This window comes from Aulonocara stuartgranti (genome assembly GCF_965226115.1).
Source record: "Aulonocara stuartgranti genome assembly, chromosome: 14".
In the NCBI taxonomy this organism is placed as follows: domain Eukaryota; kingdom Metazoa; phylum Chordata; class Actinopteri; order Cichliformes; family Cichlidae; genus Aulonocara; species Aulonocara stuartgranti.
This window is the reverse complement of record NC_138950.1, coordinates 25,242,627-25,267,467: the sequence shown is the minus strand read 5'-3', so window position 1 is coordinate 25,267,467 and position 24,841 is coordinate 25,242,627. Positions and strand designations below refer to the sequence as shown.

General features: G+C 44.4%; 1 protein-coding gene across 1 annotated transcript; it reads left to right on the top strand.

The window, feature by feature from the left end:
• The first annotated feature begins 269 nt into the window (after positions 1-269).
• On the top strand, positions 270-24,772 carry atm (ATM serine/threonine kinase). Its single transcript, XM_082501773.1, has 63 exons — positions 270-430; positions 642-735; positions 1,537-1,655; positions 1,902-2,047; positions 2,230-2,394; positions 2,486-2,651; positions 2,752-2,990; positions 3,899-4,068; positions 4,208-4,386; positions 4,580-4,951; positions 5,037-5,240; positions 5,490-5,591; positions 5,766-6,000; positions 6,086-6,217; positions 6,344-6,469; positions 6,567-6,656; positions 6,762-6,948; positions 7,047-7,240; positions 7,319-7,398; positions 7,507-7,662; positions 7,856-7,931; positions 8,068-8,210; positions 8,302-8,419; positions 8,522-8,692; positions 9,002-9,177; positions 9,302-9,545; positions 9,698-9,813; positions 9,931-10,057; positions 10,165-10,364; positions 11,050-11,224; positions 11,772-11,930; positions 12,046-12,178; positions 12,261-12,356; positions 12,450-12,621; positions 12,712-12,853; positions 12,950-13,126; positions 13,279-13,456; positions 13,575-13,680; positions 13,774-13,932; positions 14,021-14,129; positions 14,361-14,449; positions 14,551-14,653; positions 14,756-14,904; positions 14,993-15,097; positions 15,179-15,298; positions 15,397-15,631; positions 15,730-15,903; positions 16,016-16,135; positions 16,777-16,994; positions 17,104-17,311; positions 17,392-17,517; positions 17,622-17,762; positions 18,010-18,148; positions 18,617-18,699; positions 18,867-19,007; positions 21,958-22,074; positions 22,175-22,324; positions 22,425-22,590; positions 22,936-23,022; positions 23,134-23,248; positions 23,729-23,792; positions 23,886-24,028; positions 24,114-24,772. The coding sequence occupies exons 2-63, from the start codon at positions 664-666 to the stop codon at positions 24,295-24,297; spliced, it is 9,288 nt and encodes a 3,095-aa protein (XP_082357899.1). The 5' UTR covers positions 270-430; positions 642-663; the 3' UTR covers positions 24,298-24,772.
• The last annotated feature ends 69 nt before the right edge of the window (positions 24,773-24,841 follow it).

Here is a 24,841-nt window from a genome sequence, read left to right as displayed (position 1 = left end):
GGAAGTACCAAGATCAAGCTATTGATTAGAATTGTGGTAGTTGTAGTCCAAATAGAAAAAAATCAATCTGGATAACATTCTATAGTTTTTTACATATATATACTTCAATTTATAGGTTGAACGTGACTTCAGCAGATCGTATACCACTTCAATAACACCATACCTATTAAAAACATTAGGTTTATTTTCATGCTGATAGAAAAGTGAATGGACTCACTCAATACCTGGCATGAGAAGGAAGTGATGTGAGGGGCTGAGCCTTGCTGCTGGGGCGGGAATATTTTATGCGTGGGTTACGTGTGCGTGCGTGTGGCTCTACAAGATGGCAAAGTTGTTATGGCAGGTACAGTAGCGGTGTGCCTTACCTCAGCTAACATCTGCACCTGCGCGTGTGACAACTCCGTAACTGCAATCGCTGCAGTCATCTGAGGTCAGTGAACAGTGCAGGTGTTTGAATGGACGTTTGTGAATGAAGTTAAAAGCTTAATCTGCCAGTGTCGTGTTGCTAAAGTAGTTTGCATGAGCAGTGAAGCAGTGAATAAAGTGTGGGTCGAATAGTAGAAATCTACACTGTCTACTAAGTAATAATAGTGTAGGCATAAAGCAGATGAATAACTTTTGTCAACATCCTGTCCCTCCAGTGTGTACATACGGTGAGGCACAATGAGCCTGGCTCTTCATGATCTCCTGGCCTGCTGCAGAGCACTCGAGAATGACAAAGCTACAGAGAGGAAGGTGAAAAAGACGAACTACTGCCTATCAGTTGTCCAAATAAATGAATTCATAGGCGATTCAATGCACTTTAAATAGGTTAAACAACTCCCTATTTAGCATATTTTAAAATAACAGGATGCTAACTAACACTGTTGTCCAGTTATCATGGCAAAGCAGCCCAACACCAGTAACTACCACAGTTATCCTTTAATTCACTTCTTTTAGTTACTACCTTCAAATCACGGCTCTTCTTACCCTACAGTATTGAACTCAGTCAGAAGCTCAGATTGCACTGCGTATACATCTGCTGAGCATCAGCATCTGTCCTGCCCACTTGCAAATAAGATGCAATTTGCCTGTGGCTTGCACGACATCAATTTTGCACTTTATAAGTGTACAAAGGCAGTGCGATGAATAGCTGAAAGACTCTAAAATCAGTTATTTTTTAAAATAAAGGTTTATTTACTTTCCTGGCACAAGTAGCAACAAAAACAAAATAAGATCTGCCAGTCATCTTGGTATGTTGATAGTCTGTATAGCCCCTCAAGTTCTCAGTTGTGACACATTATATGTATTTATTGAACAGAATTTCAAATCCTGGTTCTTCCTGTTAAAATGGGGGGTTTTCTTATCGCTAAGTGCCTGCTCGTATTGGGTCGCTTGATTGTTGGGGTTTTCTCCAATACCGTTGGGTCTTTAACTTACAGTATAAAGAGCTTTGAAGTGAATTTTGTGGGGAATTATCCATAATTAACTAAACCTGAAATAGTTTTAATCAGTGCGGTGTAAATGCTTTTTATTTCATCTCGTTTTTATTATCAGAAAGAAGCTGAGCGCTTCAGACGGCTCCTCCGGTCTCCAGAGATTGTGCAGGAACTGGATCGTAACTCATCAGCTAAAGCAAAAGCCTCCAAGCAACTCACATGGGATGCTGTTTTCAGGTAACCTGCCTCAGAGTATTTGCAACCATATAAATACCAAATGTATATATCTATAAGGTGTTTCCAGAGAAGGTACTATTTTCTACCTTTTTGCATCTTTTGAAAAGTTCTTAAATAAGTATTTGTTCTTATTTCATATTCTGCAACATGCTCGTAACTCATAAATGATTTTAGCTAACATGTACCGGAACAAGTGGCTTCTATAAATGAACGCTCTTTATTCTGCTTGGCATTTTATTGCATCAGGTTTCTGCAGCGCTATGTCCAAAAGGAGACGGAAAGCATGCAATCAAGCAAATCCAACGTCACAGCAACCACGCTGGCCACGCGGCAGAAGAAGATGGCTGAAATATGCAGCCTGATCAAATACTTCATTCGCTGCGCTAACAAACGTAAGAGCAGGAGCAGGTTGCAATATGTTTCAGTTTTGGGTGAATGTATGTCGTAATAAATTAGGGAACATTCATATATCTTTATATTTATAAGTATCTTTCATTAATTCATCAGACACAGTAGAAAACATATTGAATGAACTGTGGGGACTGCAGTTAAGAGTGTCCTCTTCTTCCTCCAGGCGGGCCTCGTCTGAAGTGCAGTGAGCTGCTGAAACATGTGCTGGAGGTTCTGCAGAGTTCGTACTGCTGTTCAGCCTATGGAGAAGATTACAGCAGCCTCCTTGTAAAGGACATCCTCTCTGTCCGCAAGTACTGGTGTGACATCGCTCCACAGCAGTGGCAAAGTCAGTGGGCTATTTGGAGTTTTATTTTCTAAACATCAGGAAGCAGACAAGAGTAAGAACTGATGGATCTGTGTTTATTCTTGATCCTTAGATCTTTTGGACTTGTACTGTGGTTTGTTCAACTCCTCGTCCAGACCCATCAACCACGTTTTGGTGAGCAGAGTGATCCACACGGTGGTGCAGGGCTGCTGCATGCAGACCGATGGATTCAATGACACGCTGTTCAGCTTTTTCTCCAAAGCACTGCTTAATGTCAGGTGAAGACTTTTAACACTGTTTTAGATTTACGTTGAATAAATGTTCCGGTATTAGTCGCTAAATTTAAACACTATGCATTCTTTGTATCAATCGTATCAGGCAGGAGAAACACTTGGCTGTTTTGGAGCACCTCGTCTCAGCTCTGAACATCTTCTTGAGATCTGCAGCCATGAATTGTAGGATGAGGCTGTGTCGACTGGGAGAGGAGCTTCTGCCTTCCATACTGTACGTCTGGGCAGACATGAGGCCCAGTCCAGCTCTCAAAGAGGAGATTGTGGAGTTCTTCAAACTACAGATTTGTGTTCACCACCCCAAAGGAGCCAAGACACAGGATACAGGTTCTTCTTTTTAAAACTTCATTTTAAATGTTGGTTTCCAGCGTTTGTGGTTAATAGTGGTCGGAGGCCAGGCTTTATCGTGGGATCTACACTCACCAAACACTTTGTTAGGTACACCTTCCTTTCTGGTTCGTCTTCTGCTGCCGTAGCCCATCTGCTTTAAGGTTTGATGTCTTGCACATTTTGAGATGCTCTTCTTCACCTTGATTAAGACCATCCAACTACTTTGTTTTAAGAAGGGCATATTTGAGTTTCCTATCTCTTACAGCAATATAACCTTTCTCCTCTAATCTCTGACATCACAAAAGCATTTTCGCTTAGACCACTGTCACTCGCTGGACATTTCCTCTTTTTTGGATCATTTTCTGTAAACTGCAGACATGGTTATGTAGGAAAATCCCAGCAGATCAGCAGTTTCTGAAACACTCAGACCAGCATGTCTTGCAACAACAAGCATGGTACATTCAAAGTAATTAAATCAGCTTTCTTCCTCATTCTGATGCTCAGTTTGCATTTGGGGGGTTAAGGAGGTAGAGCGGACTGGAAGGTTGGTTGTTGGATCCCTGTCTGCTCCCACTTCCAACCTTCTTTCTGGGCAAGATACTGAATCTCAGGTTGTTCCCGATGCATTCCAGGCTGATGCATTCATTGGTGTGTGAGTGTGTGTGTGTGAATGTTAGATAGAAACCAGTAGGTAAGTAAAAAAGTTTAATTTAATTTGATCGCAGTGCATCTTTCAAATTTCACTGGTGAAAACATCAAAAATCTAAACTTTTGCAAAGCTGTGGCTGAACTCAAGGTTTGCATTCATTTGTTGGCAGTAATTATTTAAACGTCATGAACATAAATATTTGAATATCCTTAAATAAATAACCAATAACTGGTGGCTGCTCTCACTCATACTGCAGGTGCACATGCTGAGGACTGGTCCAAGTGGCGGAGTCTGCTGTACAACCTCTACAACGCGTTGGTCGGGGAGATTGGTCACATAGGCAGCAGAGGGAAGTACGTCACGGGGACCAGACACATAGCCGTCAAAGACAATCTCATTGAGCTTACGGCTGACATCTGTCACCAGGTAAGAAAGCTCGAACGTCATGTATGCACCAAGCGCATCAAGGTTCAGCTTCGCTCAAAAGTGCGGTGAGGAAGCTCATTAGAGGAGGGTGTCTGGACACATTTAATCCTTTAAACGCTCTTACGTTTCTTTGCTGTAGCTGTTTAATGATGACAGTGACACCCACATCGTGGATGTCACCCAGGCCTCCATCAGAGCCACACAGATGGGCAGTCCCACCCACGGAGCTGCCAGCAAGCGCCGGCGTATCGAAATGGGCTGGGAGGTCCTCCGTGAGCATCTGCAGCCTCAGCACAGTGACTTTGATGTCATACCGTGGTATGATAATCACAGCACAAATAATATAAACACATTTTCAATTTAAATAAAGATGATTACTGGGTAGAGTGACTTTTAAATCAGTGTTATTGCTTTTTATTTTATGGGGCATCAACTCTGCCTTGAGACACGGAGGACTGCTGTGCTATCAGCGTCACATAAAGACATTCCCGTCTTTTATTTCCTCTCTCAGGCTGCAAATCACCACAGCGCTCACCTCTAAGTACCCATACATGGTGCCTGGACGGGAGCTGGTCTCACTGCTGTCAGTGTTGCACCAGCTCCTGGCAGAGCAGCGGAGGGGAGAGAGGGGTGTGTATGTGCTGCGCTGTCTGAGGGAGGTGGCCCGGTGCCAGGCTCGCTACCCAGAGAGAGCCCAGGTCTACAGGACGGAGCTGGGAAGGCTCTGGGTTAAGGTATGGGGCCTGGCAGTGCGTGGGGTCAGCTCGTCCCCGACAGAGTCCCTCAGCCTGGACCTGCTGGCCTCCATCATCCAGGGAGGACTGATTAATGTGGACAGAGACTTTTGGAAGCTTTTATCTGGATCTGTATGCAAACCGTCCAAGTGAGTTTCTCTCTTTTTTCATTGCAACAGTAGTTTTCTTTAATTACACAAAAGATACTAATCTGATTCGATTCCTCGTACGCAGGAGTGCTGCACTCTGTCTTGCCCAGGCCCTGCTAAAGTGTCCGGTCCCAAAAAGTCTCATCTCAGCATCAGGCTGGGACTTTGCGGGGGCCACAGAAGGAGGCACATCACCTAATCTGAAGGAGAGCTTCATAGCTTGGATGCTGATGAGCGACCAGAGTGATGAGTTGGAGGACAGCTCCAGACCTCACCCCATCATTTGCAGGTTGGCAGGTTATACACTGATGTTAATATTTGTAGAAGGTGCTTTTATATTCAAAAGATAAGATGTTCCAGTTAAAAAAGTGTTGTTTATGGGATTCTTTTTTCCTGTTTGCACAAACTCCAAAACTCAGAAAATTGAACCTTACTTCATATTTTTCCTTTGTTTCTGGATTTTTTCCTAGAATAAAGTTTATCTTGTATTATTGCATTTGTATTTAAGATAAAACCTAAACTTTTCTTTTAATTGCAGAGACTTTCCTCACAATCTTATAGCAAACATCTTGGTCTCTCTTACTCTGAAGGACGCCAGAGTCGGCCTAAAGTTTCTGCTGGGTACTCATGGCATAGAAAGGTGAGGGGAATTCTTTTATTTTTCAACCTCTTTTATTACTATATACAATTTCTAGCCATAACCTGTAATATACAGCCAGCTTCTGCACTGCATCTCTCTCTGCCCTCTCTGTAGGTATTGCTTTGAGATTTGGGAATTAAACTAACCCTCTTTGCAACTCTTTTCTCTTCAAAGTGCCTTTTCTCAAGAGCAAATACCCTCTGATGCCAAAGACAACCTGGAACAGATCGAGAGGCTGTACCAGCAGTTCAGCTTCAACACGTCGCCGTCAGAAGTCCGCAGATTTGACCAGTCGGCGAGGACGGCGTCGGCCGACAGCCGGTTTGCTGCTGTCCCCGGCCTCAGAAACAAGTTGGAGCAGTCCCTGCTCTGCGTGGCTGACAATTTACTCAACTGCTTCTCTCCTGAAGTGAGTCGAAGTCGGATGTGTGTGCGCGTATGAATGTTGTTTTGCATGGTAAACAATGACATCTATTGTTTTGGACCCTCGACAGTCTCAGTCCACTCCTCCAGAGTGTCTGGTGCGTTGTTTCAGTCAGCTGACCGCTGTTTTGGCAGCTTACGTCTCCACTGGGTTTCTGACTGAGGAGGAGGCCTGCCGATCGCAGCTCTTCGGTAAAGCAAAGGTAATCAGTTATCTAAAGTCATAAAATCTGATTCCAGCCTGGCTGAGAACCCTTGTTTGTCATATTGAAAGTTGAAATGAAATATGAGCCCCAGCTTTAAAGTTTTCGGGCTGTTCTTGCTCATAGGCCCTCGCCCAGGACTTCAGCGGGTTTGTTTCAGGGGTGAAAGTAAAAATGACAGAGGAAGGGACCATGGGCACCCTGAGGTCTGTTATGAAGCTTTGCACACAGTCTGCCAGCAGAAAAAACAAGGTGACAAAGCTTTTCTTCTAGAAAAACAATCATTACTCTTAAAGTCAAAGTCAGGCATTGACAGTGGATTTTAACTACTTTTGTGATCATTCTGCAGGAAAATATTTGTCCCACCTCCTCTGGTTTCTTTATAATGATTCTGCCAGCCAGCCTCCTCAGCGAGCTGGCGGAAATCTGCAAAATGTTGGTAAGCGACAGAAAGAGCATGTCACAGATTTAAAAGACACAAAAGGAAAAACCTTAATGTGAAAAGCAGGCTTGTGAAATCAAGCTCTCTTCTTTTTCCCTTTAGATAAGCACTGCTGCCAGGAGAGTCGCTGTCATGGATGAGGATGACCCCATGGATGATGAGTGGGAAATGACCAGAACTCAGCAAGGCCATGATGTTGACTTGTTTGATGATGGTGAAGAGCCCCAGAGCAGCACCAACGGGAACCACAGGCCCAAAGGAGACAACACCGACACTTCCTGCGGCCCAGGTATGTCGGGTCCTTTCCTGGTTTGTTCCTTTCTTAAAAACACAGACAGCTAAATAAAAAATTAGCACGTTTCATAGACATTGCTCGCTACCTTGCAGGTGCGAAAAGCCTTCTATCAGAAGATCATCTGGCACAGCAGGACCTGGCTCTCCTCGCAGTGTTGGAGTTCCTGTGCGAGTGCGGCTCGGTCCAGCCCGTCCACGGCATGCTTTTCAAACCCCAGGAAGTGCGGCGCAAGCTGCTGCTGCTGGTGGAGCAGATGGACTTCAGTAAAGCCCTGCACCTCAACATGGTAGGCAGCAGCAAATTTGGAGGATCACCATGGCAACCCTTTAGCCAGAAACACTCATCTTATCTGGTTTTCTTGCAGTATCTCATCCTGCTGAAGAAGCTTCCTGCTGAGGACTCGCTCTCCCCGGAGGAATTTGACTCGCTGCTCCGTCCTCTGGCGTATGAGAACCTTTCTCTTACTCGTATTTGTTAGACACATTCAATCTGCACAATGTGAATTAATGTGTCTGTGGTAATAAATAGATGTATTTGTTGTTGTCTTCACAGGGACCTGTGCTCTCTGTATCGTCAGGACCAGGAGATCTGTGCTGCTGTACTGATGAGTTTGTTACCCTCCATAAAGAGCCTGGGGAAAACCCATCACATGCCAGAGGAGATGAGACATGTGCAGGGATCCTTGCTGAAAGTGGTGTCCGGATTCTGGTTAGAAGCATGTTTTTACACCATTAATAGATGAACTGGCGGCTCTTTAAAAAAGATTACATTTACATACACGATTTCAATTGTTGATAGAGAAGTCAAGTGTAAAATTACCTTATTTTGAAATTTGAAATTCTCTTAGAAATTCTATTGTAGTCAGAACTGTTACTAATGCTCCTATTGTACTGCGTTTCAGTTTCCTGAGCCATACAGGTAAATGCGTGGCATCTGTGCGAGCTGCTTTAGTGCAATGTCTGGTTGCTCTCCTGGAGGTAAAATCTACGATTAAGCAACAGTGTTGCTGTTTTTACTGCCTGTAAAAGTGTCCCATTACTGCAGCAGCTCTCGTTGTCACTGCTTTTGACTTTTCTTGTTCTTTTGCGTTTGCTGTCATTTCGGCTTGGTTAGGCCGACCCATGCTGTAAGTGGGCCGTCCTGAGCATCAGAACCTCTGACGGAGAGGAAGACCATCCCGTGTCTGCTGTCCTTCCATCTCACCTCGCAGACGCACACCACCAAGTCCGCATGCTGGTAGCCGTTTCAGTGGAGAGGTACGCTTCCTCCGTCTTTTACCACTAATAAACATAAAGCAAGACCAAGATCAGACAGATAAATATGTGCTCGCTGGTATTGTGTCTCCAGGCTGTTTCTGGACATGAGCTCAGAGCAACCAGATAAGAAGAAGATGCTGCCACTAAAACACCAGCAGAAAGCCTTTGAGAATGTTTACTTGAAGGCTCAGGAGGGGATGAAGCTTCCGGTAAGACCGAGCAGCATTACCACATGTCAGCAACTCTTTGCGATTGTACACACACACACACACACACACCGACTAACGTATTGTTTGTGCAATCGCACACAGAGAGGCTGCTCTTCTGAGGACCGGGAGGACGAGATGTTCAACCGCAAGGCCACCCTGCTCAAGAGCTTGTCAGTCGTACTGTGCTGTAGCCCCGTGTGTGAAAAACAGTCCCTGTTTGCACTCTTTCAGTCTTATAAAGAAAACGATATTGAAGAGCAGCTCATTAAAAAGGTAACAAGCTACTTGAATGCAATTTTGCTTTTACAAGGTCTTGATGCATTGTAAAAGTGAGGTAACACGTGCTTTGGATAACTACTCTGACGCAGATTAATACTGCACCGTATGTCACTATGGGCCATTTTACTGCCAGTAAGAGGTGGGATTTTTCCGACTGACTCTATTGCATGTGGACTTATGGGAGTTCCTTTTTCAAGGCGCAGAATATAGGGAGGAGAATATTTTAAGCATGCAAACTGATTTACTGTGGTTTAGTAATCGTCTAGGGTGACATGATTTGTCCTGTCCTCTTTTTCACCTCAGATGTTGTGCAGTGTCTCCAGAGCGCTGGGCTACAGGAGCGTAAAAACATTCGTCAGCTCTCACCTGAACTACCTGGTGGCCGAGTGGCTCGCACAGAGACAGTCTGACGACCGCTACACTCTTGGATCTTTCCCCTACAGTCTACTGGATCATGACACAATCCAAGAGTTCTATAAGTGAGAAAACAAGCTCATCTTTGCGTCACTGAGTCACATTTCCTTCTGCTATAGTTACATTAAGCTGGTGTTTTTTGAAATCAAGTGTATTAGGACTGAGCATCCTTTTCCAATACCCTTAAAGCTCTTCCTACCCAGTGCTGATCCCCCGCCTGGTCTTCCTGGATGACTTTGAGCAGGTGAAGTCTATCGGCAGGTCTCTTGACAAAGACTGGAGGCACTTACTGGCAGACTGTTTCCCAAAGATCATGGTCAACATTTTGCCATACTTTGCACTGCCGGGCCAGGACTCGCAGGTTGCACAGCAGAGAGAGAAGGCTAACATGGTGTATGACCTGCTCAAAGATGCCAGCTGTCTGGGTAAACAGGTAACACCAGCTTGTATCGACAGTACTCAAGACTTTTGCTTGTCAGTCCTAAGATCTGAGAAAATGTTATTAAGGTCAAACGCTTGGCTGAACAAGCCATAGTCAAATGATTTTATATACTCTAAAATTCACCTTCTCACATGTGTCCACAGCAAATCGACAGCCTGATCCACAGTAACCTGGCTGACATTGTAGTGGAACTGCTCATGACTCTGTATGAAGGAAGTGGAGCTGAAGAAGACAGAGGAGACCTGAAACGCTTTATTGGGTATTGGGATATTTGTCCTCTAGTAGTTGTTTTTTTTATTTCCTTTTACTGTTCATTCATCTAAATACTCAGTATGGTAACAAATGGACATCAAAATCAGTGTTTAATATCTCTCAGAGAGCTAGACCCGGTACCAAATCCACCATACTTCAGCTCATATGTCATCAAAGCTACACTGGACTACCTCAGCAAGTGCCACGGTGCCAACCACAAGTCACTGGTAGCCATTCTGTCAAAAACCCCGGTATGATGTCTCATATATCGTCACCCAGTCAAACTTTTTTTGTTTTGATAATAGTCACAGTGTTCCGTTTTCTGTTCTATGTGCAATGATGTTACATCTGTCTGTAGATTTCTATCCAGAGGATTCTGCTGGCCGTGTGCGAAAGAACAGCGGAGACGACCAACAGCTACGAACGGCACCGCATCCTCCTCATGTACCATTTGTTCGTCAGCCTGCTGCTCAGGGAGGTGAAGGACGGTCTGGGTGGAGCCTGGGCCTTTGTTCTCAGAGATATAATCTACACGCTCATTCACCATATTAACAGCAGGTTGGTGCACTCGCAGGCAGACTTACACACTGGTGTGAATCCTGAGTAAGTCAATCAGATGATATTATATGAAATTAAAGTTAAAGGCCCACAGATGTGGAACACGTTACCACTAGAAATAAAAAACAATAAGTGATTTTAAAATTTGTAACGCCAAGATAAAATCATAACTTAAACCAAAGCAAGTCTGATCACTTGTAATCACTGAAATTGGTCCTTTCCCATTCTTAATGGCTGTTTTTAAGTGTTTATATGTATATATAGAAGTTGTTGTTATCCTTTTTCATATATATATATATATATATATATATATATATATATATATATATATATAATATATATATATATATATATAATATATATATATATATATATATATATATATATATATATATATATATATATATATATATATATATATATATATATATATATATATATATATATATATATATTATAAAAAAGCAAAAAATCAGTCATTTTTTATACTATTCCTGTTCTGCTATTATCATTATTATGATTGTTGTTGTTTTCTAGCATTACCCGGTATCTCGATACCGCTAAAAATTGAGCTAACTTAGCTACATTAGTAGCGCGGTTTTAGGCTAGGTTACAGAACAGTTTTTCTACATTTCACACATATTGTGCTGTACATACATAAACACTGTTTTCCTGCTGTTCACAGACCAGTTCCGTGTGATGAGGTTTCTACCCGCAGCCTCGCTCTGTGCTGTGACCTGCTGGCCTCCGTGTGTCACGTGTCCCTGCAGGTCTGTGATGATGCTCTGGGCTGCCACCTACAGGTCATCATTGGAACTCTAACTGCTCAGGTGACCAGCCGACCCTCCATCTCAGAGCAGGTAAGTGATTGCATGCCAAAGCGTGGTGTTCGTTGAATGTATTTAGTACACAGCATACAGTTCAAAACTTTTGGGCCGCCCATAATTTCTTAATATTTTGATAGGAAAATGGGAAAGACAGTTTTTAGGAATACCACTTCTTGTTTTTCAATTTGGTTTCAATTCAGTTTTATTTACACAAATCACAACAACGGTCGTTTTAAGGTGGTTTATATTGTAAGGTAGACCCTACAATAGTATATACAGAGAACAACCCAACAATTTTATGAACCCCTTTGAGTAAGCACTTTGGCAACAGTGGGAAGGAAAAACTCCTCTTTAACAGGAAGAAATCTCCGGCAGAACCAGGCTTGGGGAGGGGCTTCATCTGCCGAGAGCGGTTGGGGTTAGGGGAGGAAGACAATCTGGGTCTTTTTGTGCACAGACAGAAGGATGGACTGTTTGCTGATAACAAACTCTTCTTTATTTCATATCTTTGTCTTAGAATAACTGTGGCTCCTTTTCAGTGTGCATGATTTTGATTTTGAATCCTCTTTTTGCCCTGAAGGTGCTGAGTCTGCTGCAGTTTCTTGTCATAGAAAATCAGCAGACGTTAAAGGAAGCAATCAGAGGGTTGGAGCCTTTCCCTAATATCCCTGAATTCAGAGAGCTGCGGGCTGTACAGCACAAACTCAAATATAACGCCGGGGCCTTCAGTCTGAGACAGGTAAAAGCAGCAAATACATGTGTAAATATAATGTCCTCGCTTTAAAAGTCTATTTAGATCTTCTCTCATCATATTGATACGGAGAGTAATGAATTTTTAATTATCCCCCCTGCAGGAGATCGCCCACTTCCTGTCAGTGACGTCCTGTGACTCCTTACCTCTGACTAGACTCGAGGGGTTAAAGGAGCTCACCAGACAGCTGCATGACAACAAAGGACAGATCAGAGAGCTTCTTAAAGAGTGCCACGGTATGATGCTAAAGGAGGAAGAGTGGTTTCTGCGTGAGAACGATTGCATGTAAATGTTTTCCATCCGTGTCGTCCTTTTTAGCCGACGCGAGCGACAGTGTGCTGGTGAAGTTGGTCCTCAATCTGCTGCAGCTCTGTAAACTAGCAGCCGGCCACCCTGGAGGAGCTGACATTCAGGGTAAAACAAATCAAAGCTGTGTTGTCTTCCATGTCAACAGTTTGATAAGATTCCGTTTGGCAGTGCTCTCATAGCTCAGTCCTTGTGCTGCAGAGGCGGCAGGCAGCTGTTTAGGAGAACTGGGCCCAGTAGACTTGTCCAACATCGCCCTTCTCCATGGCAGAGACCCCCTGTATGAAAAAGCCGTCTCCCTCTTCGAATCCACCGAGTCTCAGTGTCTGTACATCGTCCTCAACTGCACGAACGACGCGCTCACTCAACAGCAGTACGCTGACTCCTCAGATTCTGTAGCTATCAGGTTTTAACTCATGATGATGGAAAAGCTGATGTGCTCTGTGCTGTGGTTGTCTGCCAGAATCGAGGTGAGACAGGCAGCAGCTCAGTGCCTGAAGAACATCCTCGCAACTCAGTCAGGAGTCGACTTCTGGGAGCAACACAAAGGGAACAGAGACCCCATGCTGACTTACCTTAACCCATTCAGAACAGCCAAGAATAAGGTGGGTTTTAGATATTTGTGCGTGTGTCTGCAAGTTACCTCACGGGAGCTCACAGCAAGCTCATGCATCTGATTACTGGCTGCCATCCATGGTCAGGCGGTTGCTGTGGCTGCCAAGGAGAGCACAGAGGCCAGAGGAAACCTGAAGAGCCAGGAGTTCTGGATTCCCCAGGCGGGCAGCCATAAGAGCTGGCTGAAGGCTCTGTGCACAGCGCTGCTGGACAGCGGAGGGGTCAAGTGTGAGGCTCTGCTTTTGTCCCGACCACTCTGCCTGGTGAGTTATCCTAAGAGCTGTGTAGAAGTCGAATGGCTACATTACTTAATTTGTGTTTAATTAGTTAACATTTGTAGTCATATACTGAATGTCAGTGCAGCCTACTCCACCTTATTCCTTCTGTGTCGCTCCATTATTCTCTCCATATTTAGGTGTGGGTGGACTGCTGTCAGAGGTTACTGCCTCTCATCATTCACTCCATTCTTCTGGATGACTCCGATGGGTCGTTTAGGGACTTGCTCTCCTCCCACATTCAGGACTTTTTCAGCTTTTGTTGCAGAAGCGCTCAGGCCTCGAGTCGCTCCGCCACTCCTCTCACGTCTGACTCTGGTCAGTTTGAATCTGTGACAAATATTATTGATCCTGTTCCTTATATTTTGACAGTGGACGATAGATCATATTTAGTGTTTGTTTGCTTTGAGATGAGGGTCTATGTTATTCTCTGCAGAGTCCGACACTGCGAGCCAGGGCGTGCATGATAAGACCTCTCTGCGTACCATGCTTGCAGTTATTGACTACCTCAGACACCAGCAGAGGCCACTGGAAGCTGACGGGTTTGTAGTCAGATATTATTCGATTGGACCTGCTCTTATCTCTGCCCCAGTAAACCTGCTGTAGTATGAATGTAGAGCTTTGCCTTCTTGCAGTAAATCCTTTGGCACAGTGTGCGACTCAAACTTCTGGCTGGATCTGAACTACCTGGAGGTGGCCAAAGCCGCTCAGTCCTGCTCAGCTCACTTCACCGCCCTGCTGTACACCGAGATCTACGTGGACAAGATCAAAGCTAACATGGAAGAAAGTCGCAAGTATGCAGCGGCTTCATTTAAACAGTAACAGGAAAAATAACTTTATCCAGCTTTTCATTTTTGATCCATTCATTTCCTGTAACTGCAGAACCAACTCCAGAGCAACGCGGAAAATAAATTTCGAAGAGAACAGCCAGACCTTCACGATCTCCAGCCTGACCGAGAAGAGCATAGAAGACACCAATATCAGTCTGCAGGTTGGTTCTTCGTGCTGCACACATAGTTACACAGGCTGCTTTGTTTTCTAAATGACAACATCAGGTCAAAAAAATGGGAGGAAAAAAAAGACAGCCACTTTTGGCAACCAGGAAATGCATTGCCATCGAAGCTGATCTTGCATTTTGTTGTATCATCATTATCACGCATGAGCTATTTTATCTGTTTTTAAAAGACTTTCTTGTTCTCCTCTCATTTTTGCATATTTATAGGAGCTGCTGATCGAGGTGTATCGCAGCATCGGGGAGCCGGATAGTCTGTATGGCTGTGGTGGCGAAACCATGACCAGCCCCCTGACAAGGTAGAAAATTTCAGTTAGATCTTTCACACGGTCACTTATTCCTCATTAGGCTTCAGTCATTATCAGATCTGCTGATGCCGTTTTGCCGCGTGAATTCACAGGATTCGCACCTACGAACATGAAGCTATGTGGGGAAGGGCCCTGACCTCATACGACCTTCACTGTACCCTTCCCGAGGTCACTCGGCAAGTGGGCATCGTGGAGGTATGATTGAAATGATACTATGACGAACCACTTCCTCCAAAGAATGTTTTAGATTGAAATCTTTTAGCTTTTAGCACAGTTTCTTTAATCTTATGCCGACAGGGTTTGCAGAACTTCGGTCTAAGCAGCATCCTGGCCACCTACATGAGGGGTCTCGAGAGCGAAGGGGTCGAGTGGGGAGCTGAGCTGCGAGATCTTCGCTTTCAAGCAGCCTGGAGGAACACCCAGTGGGATTTTGAGCTGTCAGAAAGGTGAGGGAAGCATCTGCTGCATGAAACGCAACTAGAATCTCACAGTTAGAAGCTAATTATTTTTTTCTCCAATGTCTTGCTGTTGCAGGAGTGAGAAATCCAATCCTGGCTTTCACGAATCTGTGTTTTGTGCCCTGCAAGCACTCAGGAATAAGGAGTTCTCCATATTTGATGAAACTCTGAAACAGGCCAGGTGCGGTGGACAAAATATGGAGTTTTACCCTCTGGTACGACACCTTTATTTCTGCTTTATAACGCGTATGCATTTCTTCAGGGGTGCCGAGGTGGAAGAGCTACGCAAAGGCAGTCTGGAGGCCGTGTCATCTCTGTATCCAGCCCTCAGGAACCTGCAGAGCGTCAGAGAGCTGGAGAGTGTTAAAGAGCTGTTCTCCAGGTGACTCAGGCAGAAGCATACCACACAGTCAGTAACACACGGGACGCCTCCTCTGGACTTATTCATGTTTAAACTCTTTTTTTTCTTTTTTACATCAGACCCTTCTCAGACCTCATCCTGAGAGAAGTTTACAGCCAGTGGCGGCACCACTCTCAGCTCCTCGTTGACAGTGACTTTGCTTTAGTGGAACCCATCCTAGCCGTCCGCTCTGTGGCCCAGCACACCCTGTTGTCCAGGGTGGGAGAGCCCGACAGCAGCCAGTACCTCAGCTCTGTTCTCACTGACCATCTCATGGACTTGTGCCGGTTAGCTCGCAAGGCCGGAAACACACAGGTAACATCCACAGATCCACAGGTGAAGGTTTGAAGCACTGTTTTCCTTTCATTTACCACGTGAATATCATATGAAGGTTGCCTCTAACCTCTATCCAGCTGGCAGAGCGTGCAGTCTACCAGATGAAGCAGCATGCCGGCGGTGGAAGGACATTGGCGTCGCTACCTGTGTCGTCGTGGCAACTGGAGGAGGCCCAGGTTTTCTGGGCAAAGGGAGAGCAGGGTCTGGCTCTGGGCCTGCTGAGACAGATGATACACAGCCTAGAGAAAAAGGTCAGACGGGCACATAACGCTGTGTTGTAACTAATGCAAAACAGTAAGATTAGCTAAGTTCAATCCAAATACCAAGATGGGTTATTGAGCTGGTTTGATGTGTGTTGCACAGGTGGATTTAAATCCTGCGTTAACACCAGTCTACACCGAGTGCCTCAGGCTGTGTGGTAACTGGCTGGCAGAAACCTGCCTGGAAAGTCCTGGAGTCATACTGGAGAAGTACCTGGAGAGGGTAGGAAGAAGCTTTTGGCATGAGCAGTCGAAGCTTTATTAAAAGATTAAAAGGGCAGAATTGTGGCTTGTTATCACCCATCTGAAGCGTTTTCACACATGTGGAGTGTCCATAGTTCCTGGAATTAACAAAGTGGCTCCGGTTAAGAGTTATTTTCTGGTATTTTCTTTTCGTGTGAAGAAGAGCGACCAAAACAGGAATCTTAAAGGTCTCAAACGCCCTAAAATCTACACACACAGCTGGGATCGCCTAGAGAAATGAATGGTTTATTACCCGTCGGCCTGGCAGCATGCGGGCCTTCATACGCACACACCCTCACATGAATAATTTATTTATGTCCAGACAAATTAGGAGCAGGCGAAGACATAAATATTAAACGTCTGCAAGTTTACACTTTGTCCTTTGGCTACGCCAGATTCATATAGACAAAATTAAATAATTCATGTGTGTGTCTGTGTGTGTTTTATACGTCTGAATCGGGTCACAGTTTTGTAGTGACATTTTTTTGTGCATCTGGTTAAATCTTGTTTTACTTTTTTTTAATGTTTGTGTTGATACCTGTAAATTTTGCCTGATTTTTGTTTCCTCACGTGAGAACAGCCCTGTACTGTTGAATTAATAAAGGTCTCATCTCTGCTCAGGCAGTGGAGGTGATAGAGGGGGAATCGGGACTTCAGGACTCCAGGCTCCAGAACCAGCGGACTGAGGCGTTTTTATCTCTGGCCCGCTTCTCTGACGCTCAGTACCAGAGCATCGACAAATACATGAACTCGTCTGAGTTTGAGAACAAACAGGCCCTGCTGGAAAAGGCCAAGGAGGAAGTGGGCTTGATAAAGGAGCATAAAGTGACCTCCAACAGGTTGATTTGCACATTTACAGCTCGATGTATTGCATTTAAGCTGAGGTCCAGTTACAACCAAAGAAAAAGTGAAGGCCTGTTTCCAGCCTGTCTTTGTCCAACTTCACAGGTACACAATAAAAGTGCAAAGAGAGCTGGAGCTGGATGAAAAAGCCCTGTCCAACCTGCGGACGGACAGAAAGCGCTTTCTGTGTAAGGCTGTGGAGAATTACATCCAGTGTCTGGAGCAGGGTGAGGAGCACGACACCTGGGTCTTCCGGCTGGCTTCCCTCTGGCTGGAAAATGCTGACATTAAAGATGTGAATGAGATGATGAAGGTCAGTAAAATGTTCACATATCTGCACTGAATCTTACAAATATAATCATCTGACAAAGCTTTTTGTTTCTGTGTTAACAGAAAGGGGTGAAACAGATCCCGTCCTACAAGTTTCTGCCTCTCATGTATCAGCTGGCCGCCCGCATGGGAACCAAGATGGCAACTGGCGTCGCAGAGGATACGGGATTCCACGATGTCCTCAATGAGGTAACGCGGCTCTTTTATTCATTATTGTGAGCAGAAACCGCATTATATAAAAGGTTTGCTGCAGCCACGTCCAGTTTATTATTTGTACTCCTCCCTCCTCATAGCTGATATGCCGAGCATCTCTGCAGCACCCTCACCACACGCTCTTTATCATCTTCGCCCTGGTCAATGCCAACAAAGACGAAAACTTTTGCAGGTCCCGGCAGTCTAAGAGTGCTACGCGACAGCTCTCGCAGTTTGATCTGGTGAGTGTGATGTTTCCATCCGTTTTACACGATTCTCTCCATCATGCGGAGCTTAAATATGACACGTCGATTGTCACGGTGAAAAAAACTCATGTTTAACACATTTGCATTAAACGAGGACAGTGCCGTTGCGTTTTGAAACTTTGGGTGTGTTAAATTTTCTAACATGAGAAACAAAAGAAGCACCTGGTGTGTTTGTTTGTTTGTTTGTTTTTTTTAAACTGCTTACATGTTCTCCCTCATTCAGGAGCGTTCGGATGTCGCTCGGAAGATCATCGCCACCATCAGGAAGAAGCGAGCCGAGATGATCCGAGGGATCGAGCGCCTGTGCGATGCCTACATCACCCTGGCTTACATGGATGCCAGCAGACACAAAACAGAGAAGAGTGAGTTATGCTTTATTCACTCGCTGGCCACTTTATTAGGTGCACCATGTTAGGAGTGGGTTGAATCATCTTTTTGGATTAGAGCTGCTTTAATTCTTCGTGGCACAGATTCAGCAAGGCGCTGGAAAGATTTTGCTCCATGATGTGAATCTTTGGTTTCACCAAATGCCAAAGGTGTGAGTACAGTGAACTCATTGTCATGTTTAAGAAACCAGTTTGAGATGATTTGAGCTTTGTGCCATGGTGCCTTATCCTGCTGGGAGCAGCCGTTAGAGGATCAGTACACTGTGGTCATGAAGGGATGAAGACTTTTCTGCTCATAGTTGCTCAGGTCCACTCAGCTGTTTATTTGCTAGTAGACCTAACATTCTACAGTTATACACACTCAGAGGTCGTGAGTATATGTTATGGTTGTGTGCATTAAATGTCCGCTGCTTAGACATCCTTTGTGTCCTTGTTTGGTTTCAGAGGCCATCCCCATCCCCGCTGATCAGCCCATCATGCAAATTAGAGACCTTGAGGAGGTCACCATCCCCACAATGGAAATTAAGGTAAAATACAACTTAAAAACATACAGAGAGAGAGAACTTTGCTGCTTTCAGACTTTATATAAAGTTTTGTTATTTAAGTGTTACTGGGGTGATCCATGTTTAGTGTATAGTGTCATTTTTTGATTGGTTTGATTGAATTATTTGTCTCATATTTATCGTGTAAACAGGTGGATCCGTCCGGTGGTTATGAAAACCTGGTGACTGTCAGGTCCTTCATGCCACACTATCACCTGGCCGGAGGAGTCAACCTGCCCAAGATCATCGACTGCGTCGGCTCTGACGGCAAAAGCAGGAGACAGCTGGTCAAAGTAAGCGTGCGTGCGTTTGTGCGTGTCTTACGTGTGCTTTTGACGTCGGGGTTTTTTTTGTCTTTCAACAAATCTCTTCTCGTGTGCCATTATAGTCTGGCCAGCCCTGACGGGAAGGTGCTCACAATTTAAACTTGAGTTTTTTTCCATTTAGCTTTGGCCATTGCTAATGATTAATCCTGTTTTTGTACCAGGACAAACAGGCTTTCACTCCTTTATAATGAAAACAATCGTTAGCAGGCTGTGTGTTTGTGTGTGAGAGCATGCTTGTGTTTGCTGACACGTTTGACAGTCAATTGAAGGCTAATGATTTACCACTTGGGAGAGTCGTGGTGAAACTTGAGTTTTGTATCTGTGTGCTTGTTTTGCATTAATATTAAACTCACAACAGTCAGCAGCATTATACGGCCTGGGAGTTTGACTTAGCAGCTGACAAAATAAGATGAAAGTGAAAAAAAACAGGAGAGTTGAAACTGTGTGTTTGATTTGGTGGTGAAAAAAAAGCTCTACAGCGCAGCATCGCTATGTTTTGCATGGTAGTGTTATATCGATTCAGGGCAAGCAAACACCTCAGTCACACGAGTAAAAATAGGTCAGCAGCCACTCGCCTAGCTTGGGAGTCAATGCACCTACTGCTCCGATTACCACGGGGACCACTGTTACCTTCACCCTCCACAACTTCTTGAGCTCTTCTCTGAGCCCTTGGTATTTCTCCAGCTTCTCGTGTTCCTTCTTCCTGATGTTGCTGTCATTCACTATACCTCCATCGATCACTACGGACGTCTTCCTCTGCTTGTCCACCACCACTATGTCCGGTTGGTTAGCCACCACCATTTTTGTCCGTCTGTGTCTGGAAGTCTGACAGGATCTTAGCTCGGTCATTCTCCACCACCCTTGGGGGCATCTCCCATTTTGACCTCAGGACTTCCAGGTTATACTCGGCACAGATGTTCCTGTACACTATGCCGGCCACTTGGTTATGGCGTTCCATGTATGCCTTGCCTGCTAGCATCTTGCACCCTGCTGTTATGTGCTGGATTGTCTCTGGGGCATCTTTACACAGCCTGCACCTGGGGTCTTGCCTGGTGTGATAGACCCCAGCCTCTATGGATCTTGTGGTCAGAGCTTGTTCTTGTGCTGCCATGATTAGTGCCTCTGTGCTGTCTTTCAGTTCAGCTTTGTCCACTGGTAGGATTTCTGGATGCTCTCCACTTCCTCTATCTGCTGGTGGTACATAGCATGCAGGGGCCTGTCCTTCCATGAGTGCTCCTCCTCTTGCTCGTGTTTCTGCTGCCTGAGGCATTCAGTAGAGGTATTCACAGGTGTTGATAGCTTGGATCTTGTTCTTCCCACTCAGCTGACTCCTCAGCTGACTTGCCTTACTCTCTGGTTGCTGTTCCTGTTTGTTTCTGTTTGCCTTTAGGATTCCCAGGTACTTGTAGCTGTCCTCAATGTCAGCGATGTTGCCTTTTGGCAGTTCTGACTACTTTCCCTCTCTTCGTTACCATCCGACTACGCTTCTCCAATCCGAATGACATTCCAATGTCGTTGCTGTAAATCCTGGTTGTGTGGATCAGTAAATCAATGTCTCGTTCACTCCTAGCATACAGCTTGATGTCATCCATGTAGAGGAGGTGGCTCACAATTCCTCCATTCCAGTTTCATTCGGTATCTATAGCCAGTCTATCTACATATACATATATAGAGAGGATATTGGATTGACTGCAGTCACTCTCAGAGAGCTCTTTGAAGGTTTGTAAATAGCTGCTGTCTAATATATAAATGCAGACAGATTGCCAACATGTTGCCATCAGTCTGAATGAGTCTTTGTCAATGACATCAACTCGAGGAGACGCGACCCAACTTGGCCACCAGCTGGTTGTATTGTGGTTATTTTCCTATAGGTTGCACATTTCTCGTAAATGTGAATTCTCTCTGTTTTCGATGGTTTTTCACAGTTATTTACTGTATTACCAAAAACAGATTGCATGTAATTGCCAACTTGACCCAATTCAGTCACAGACAGCAGCAGACTCTGACAGCAGGTTTCATTGGCAGGTTCCATATGTGTGAAAGTCTCATTTTGCAGCAAAAAAATAACTTTATCTTATTGAATTAAAGTTTTACTCTGAGGACATAATTTGTGGTTGAAAAGAGGTGATAACTTTCATATATCATGTGATATCATTGTGTTGTGGGTTGTGTGGTGATTCCCACTCAAAGAGATTTACAAAAATTCTCCTCCCCATGTACATTTCAGTACAATATTGTGTTTCCTTTAAAAACTCTTGAATTAGCTTACAGTACTTCTACACCTTTTCCCCATCATTCAGAAAATTCAAAATGCACAAATATTTTCTACTACTTTTTACCAGATATTTCCCACCTCACTAGATTCATGTCACATGTAGTCATTAAAGCACGGGTGTCGAACTCCAGGCCTCGAGTGTCGGTGTCCTGCATGTTTTAGATGTGTCCTTGATTCATCACGGCTGATTCAAATGGCTAAATGACCTCCTCAGCATGTCTTGAAGTTCTCCAGAGGCCTGGTAATGAACTGATCATTTGATTCAGGTGTGTTGACCCAGAGTGAGCTCTAAAACCTGCAGGACACCGGCCCTGGAGGCCTGGAGTTTGACACCCCTGCATTAAATTGCATTCAACTTCAAAGTAGTTCCTCCAAAGTTGTCTTGCCTGAAACTCAGAGGAACTATCAACTGAAGAATTCAGCCATTAACAAATGAATGACTGCAAACGTCATAAAACTCCCAATGTCCTACAGAACTCAGTCTGTCTGTTCTTGTCTTGTTTCTATGGCTGTGAAGCAGTTTGAGCCCTCACACGTGATACTGGGCTGTACAAATACACTGAACTGCACTAAAATAAAGAATCGTTGTGATGATTTTGGTCACCTCACCTGTGAGTGATTTTAGTGTTTTAATGCAAACAGGGTCAGGACGACCTGCGACAGGACGCAGTGATGCAGCAGGTCTTCGGCATGTGCTCCATGCTGCTGCAGCGCAATACAGACACACGCAAGAGGAAGCTCAACATCAGACGATACAAGGTTCCCCGATAGACGCACATCTGTGGCACTGCTTCACATTTGCTTTCATCTCTTTTTCCCTTCGTTGCTTAAAAAAAATCTGTCATATACTTGATTCCAGGTGGTGCCTTTCTCACAGCGCAGTGGCGTGTTAGAGTGGTGCTCTGGGACGGTGCCCATCGGGGAGTTTCTGGTGGAGCCCAATAAAGGAGCTCACAAACGCTTCCGACCCCAAGATTGGGCCAGCCTAGCCTGCCGGAGGAAGATGTTGGTATGGCAGTGCTGACAGGAAAACACTTGCAACATGGCAACACATGCTTGCTATGGGTTCAGAACTCACAGCTGTAGTTTTTGTTGGGCTGTCACTGCAGGACGCTCAGAGACTTGCATTCGACGAGAAGCTGCAGGCCTACAATGAGGTGTGCACGAAGTTCAGGCCGGTCTTTAGGTATTTCTGCATGGAACGGTTCCTGGATCCCGCAGTGTGGATGGAGAAGCGGCTGGCTTACACTCGCAGTGTGGCCACCTCCTCTATAGGTACACCGTCTCACAGAGTAAAGCTCATTATGTACTGTAAATACAAGATGCCACAAACTGAAGGGCGACATATAATTGATGTGACTTGAAACTAAAGTGTTGGTGTTGATTATTATTAAGGTGATTGATGGATCCCGGTTTGCTTTGTACATAAAACACCACCTTTCACCTCAGCGTGTCAACATTTTGTTCTCAGTTGAAGTCCAGAGTTGAAAGAAAACATTTATCAGTCATGACACAGAATTAAAAAATATACATTTGCAGCAACGAGATTTCATATTATCTCCAAACGACGATCCAGTAATTGTAAAAACAAACCTTCTGTTTTCTGTTTTGTGTCCACAGTCGGCTACATCGTGGGTCTGGGTGACAGACACATCCAGAACATACTGATCGACGAACAGACTGCAGAACTGGTGCACATCGATTTAGGTATTCTTACACCAAGAAGGTCACTCTTTGTTTCAGAAAATGTTTTTATTCCTCCAGTGTGGATGCCCCTTTTTCTTCACTGTGTGTGTTTTTGTTGTTGATGTTTTAAAGGTGTGGCCTTTGAGCAAGGCAAGATCCTCCCCACCCCTGAGACTGTCCCCTTCAGACTCTCCAGAGACATTGTGGACGGTATGGGCATCACTGGAGTGGAGGGAGTTTTCAGGAGGTTAGCTCACGATTATGCTCAGATGTTGCTCTTATTTGTCAGCAGTGGTCTGGGACCTTCAGACCCTTTTATACTCATACATGGAAAACTGGAAGTAAAGACTCTGTGACAGAGCACGGCAGGCAACATGACAAATTTGAATCAGACATGAAAATATAAACTGAAGTGGAGGTGGGTTGCAAAGTGGCTTGCAGTAAAAATCGACCCCCTGTCAATTCTGAGGTTTTACAGGACATAATAAAAAAATGATCTGATCCTTTTATTGCATGAGTAGCTAATCACCATTGATTGATGAGTTTCCTTCACGATTAATAAAGTTTTATAATTTGAAATAGCATATTACATTGTGTCATTAAACAAACTTCCTCATTAATCTTTTCTCAGACCACAGATTAAGATTCATGTTGGGAAATCTGTTGCTATTTAGACATTTTAAACATTTAGCACTATAAATAATCTGAACCCTGCTTTCCCTTTCAGATGCTGTGAGAAGACGATGGAGGTGATGAGAAGTTCTCAAGAAGCTCTGTTGACTATTGTGGAGGTAAAATCATGCTCTAAATATTATGTTTTATTCCATAACTTCATATTAAGGAGTGCTTTTGTAAGTTTCTGTGTCTTTGTGCGTTTTAAATAGGTGCTGCTGTATGACCCTTTGTTTGACTGGACCATGAACCCCCTGAAAGCTTTTTACCTGCAGCATGACGAGCAGCAGGAGCTCAACGCAACGCTAAGCTCCACTATGGGGGGAGATGACATAGACAACAGCCGTAAATCCAGGTAATCAAGGAGAGAAGTGTCAGAATCGGAGCTGGCGAGGTTTTGTGTGTGTGTGTTCAGGCTCTTCCCCTCATATTCTTTCCAGCAGTGACAGTCAGAGCTTCAACAAGGTGGCGGAGCGGGTGCTGCTGCGGCTGCAGGAGAAGCTCAAGGGAGTGGAAGAGGGAACGGTGCTCAGCGTGGGAGGACAGGTCAACCTGCTCATCCAGCAAGCCATGGACCCCAAAAACCTTAGCAGACTTTTCCCAGGATGGCAGGCCTGGGTGTAGACTGGAAAAAAGTGATATCAGGGAAAAAGTGCAAAAAAAAAAAAAAGAAGTTTATTTTGGTTGAAAAAAAGAGAGATGGGAATTTTCATTCCTTTTTGTACGACTCTACTAAGACTGACTCAACAGATCAACATTAGGAATCAAGCCAAATCACAAAAATTATTAAAAAAGACCAAATAAATGTGTGTGTGTGTGTGTGTGTGTGTGTGTGTGTGTGTGTGTGTGTGTGTGTGTGTGTTGGAAGGCTGACATGTTTGCTGTGCATGTTTTATGTTTCACCCAGATGAATGTGAATGTTGCTAAGTGACTGTATGAATGTGAAGTACCATTTAAAGCCTTCTCCAGGCGTCATTTCATGTCTGTTCGTTATTATCAGGTAAAATGTTTTTGTTCTTTTCCTGTGCATTGAATATAAGGCTGCTTTGTCAAATGAGTACTGTATCATTAAATAAATAAAAAAGCAGTCAATCCAAAAGCATGCTGGCCTGATTAATGCATTTCATTTTCACTTTAAAATATCCTCTCCATATTTTCTTGTCGCTCA

What these genes read in the sequence shown, in the direction of transcription:
- atm (XM_082501773.1), top strand. Translation starts at nt 664, where the DNA reads ATGAGCCTGGCTCTTCATGATCTCCTGGCCTGCTGCAGAGCACTCGAG. An exon ending in CCTCACCCCATCATTTGCAG is followed by an intron (nt 5,241 to 5,489) that starts GTTGGCAGGTTA and finishes TTTTAATTGCAG; the next exon opens with AGACTTTCCTCACAATCTTA. An exon ending in TGGAGGAGCTGACATTCAGG is followed by an intron (nt 12,357 to 12,449) that starts GTAAAACAAATC and finishes CTTGTGCTGCAG; the next exon opens with AGGCGGCAGGCAGCTGTTTA.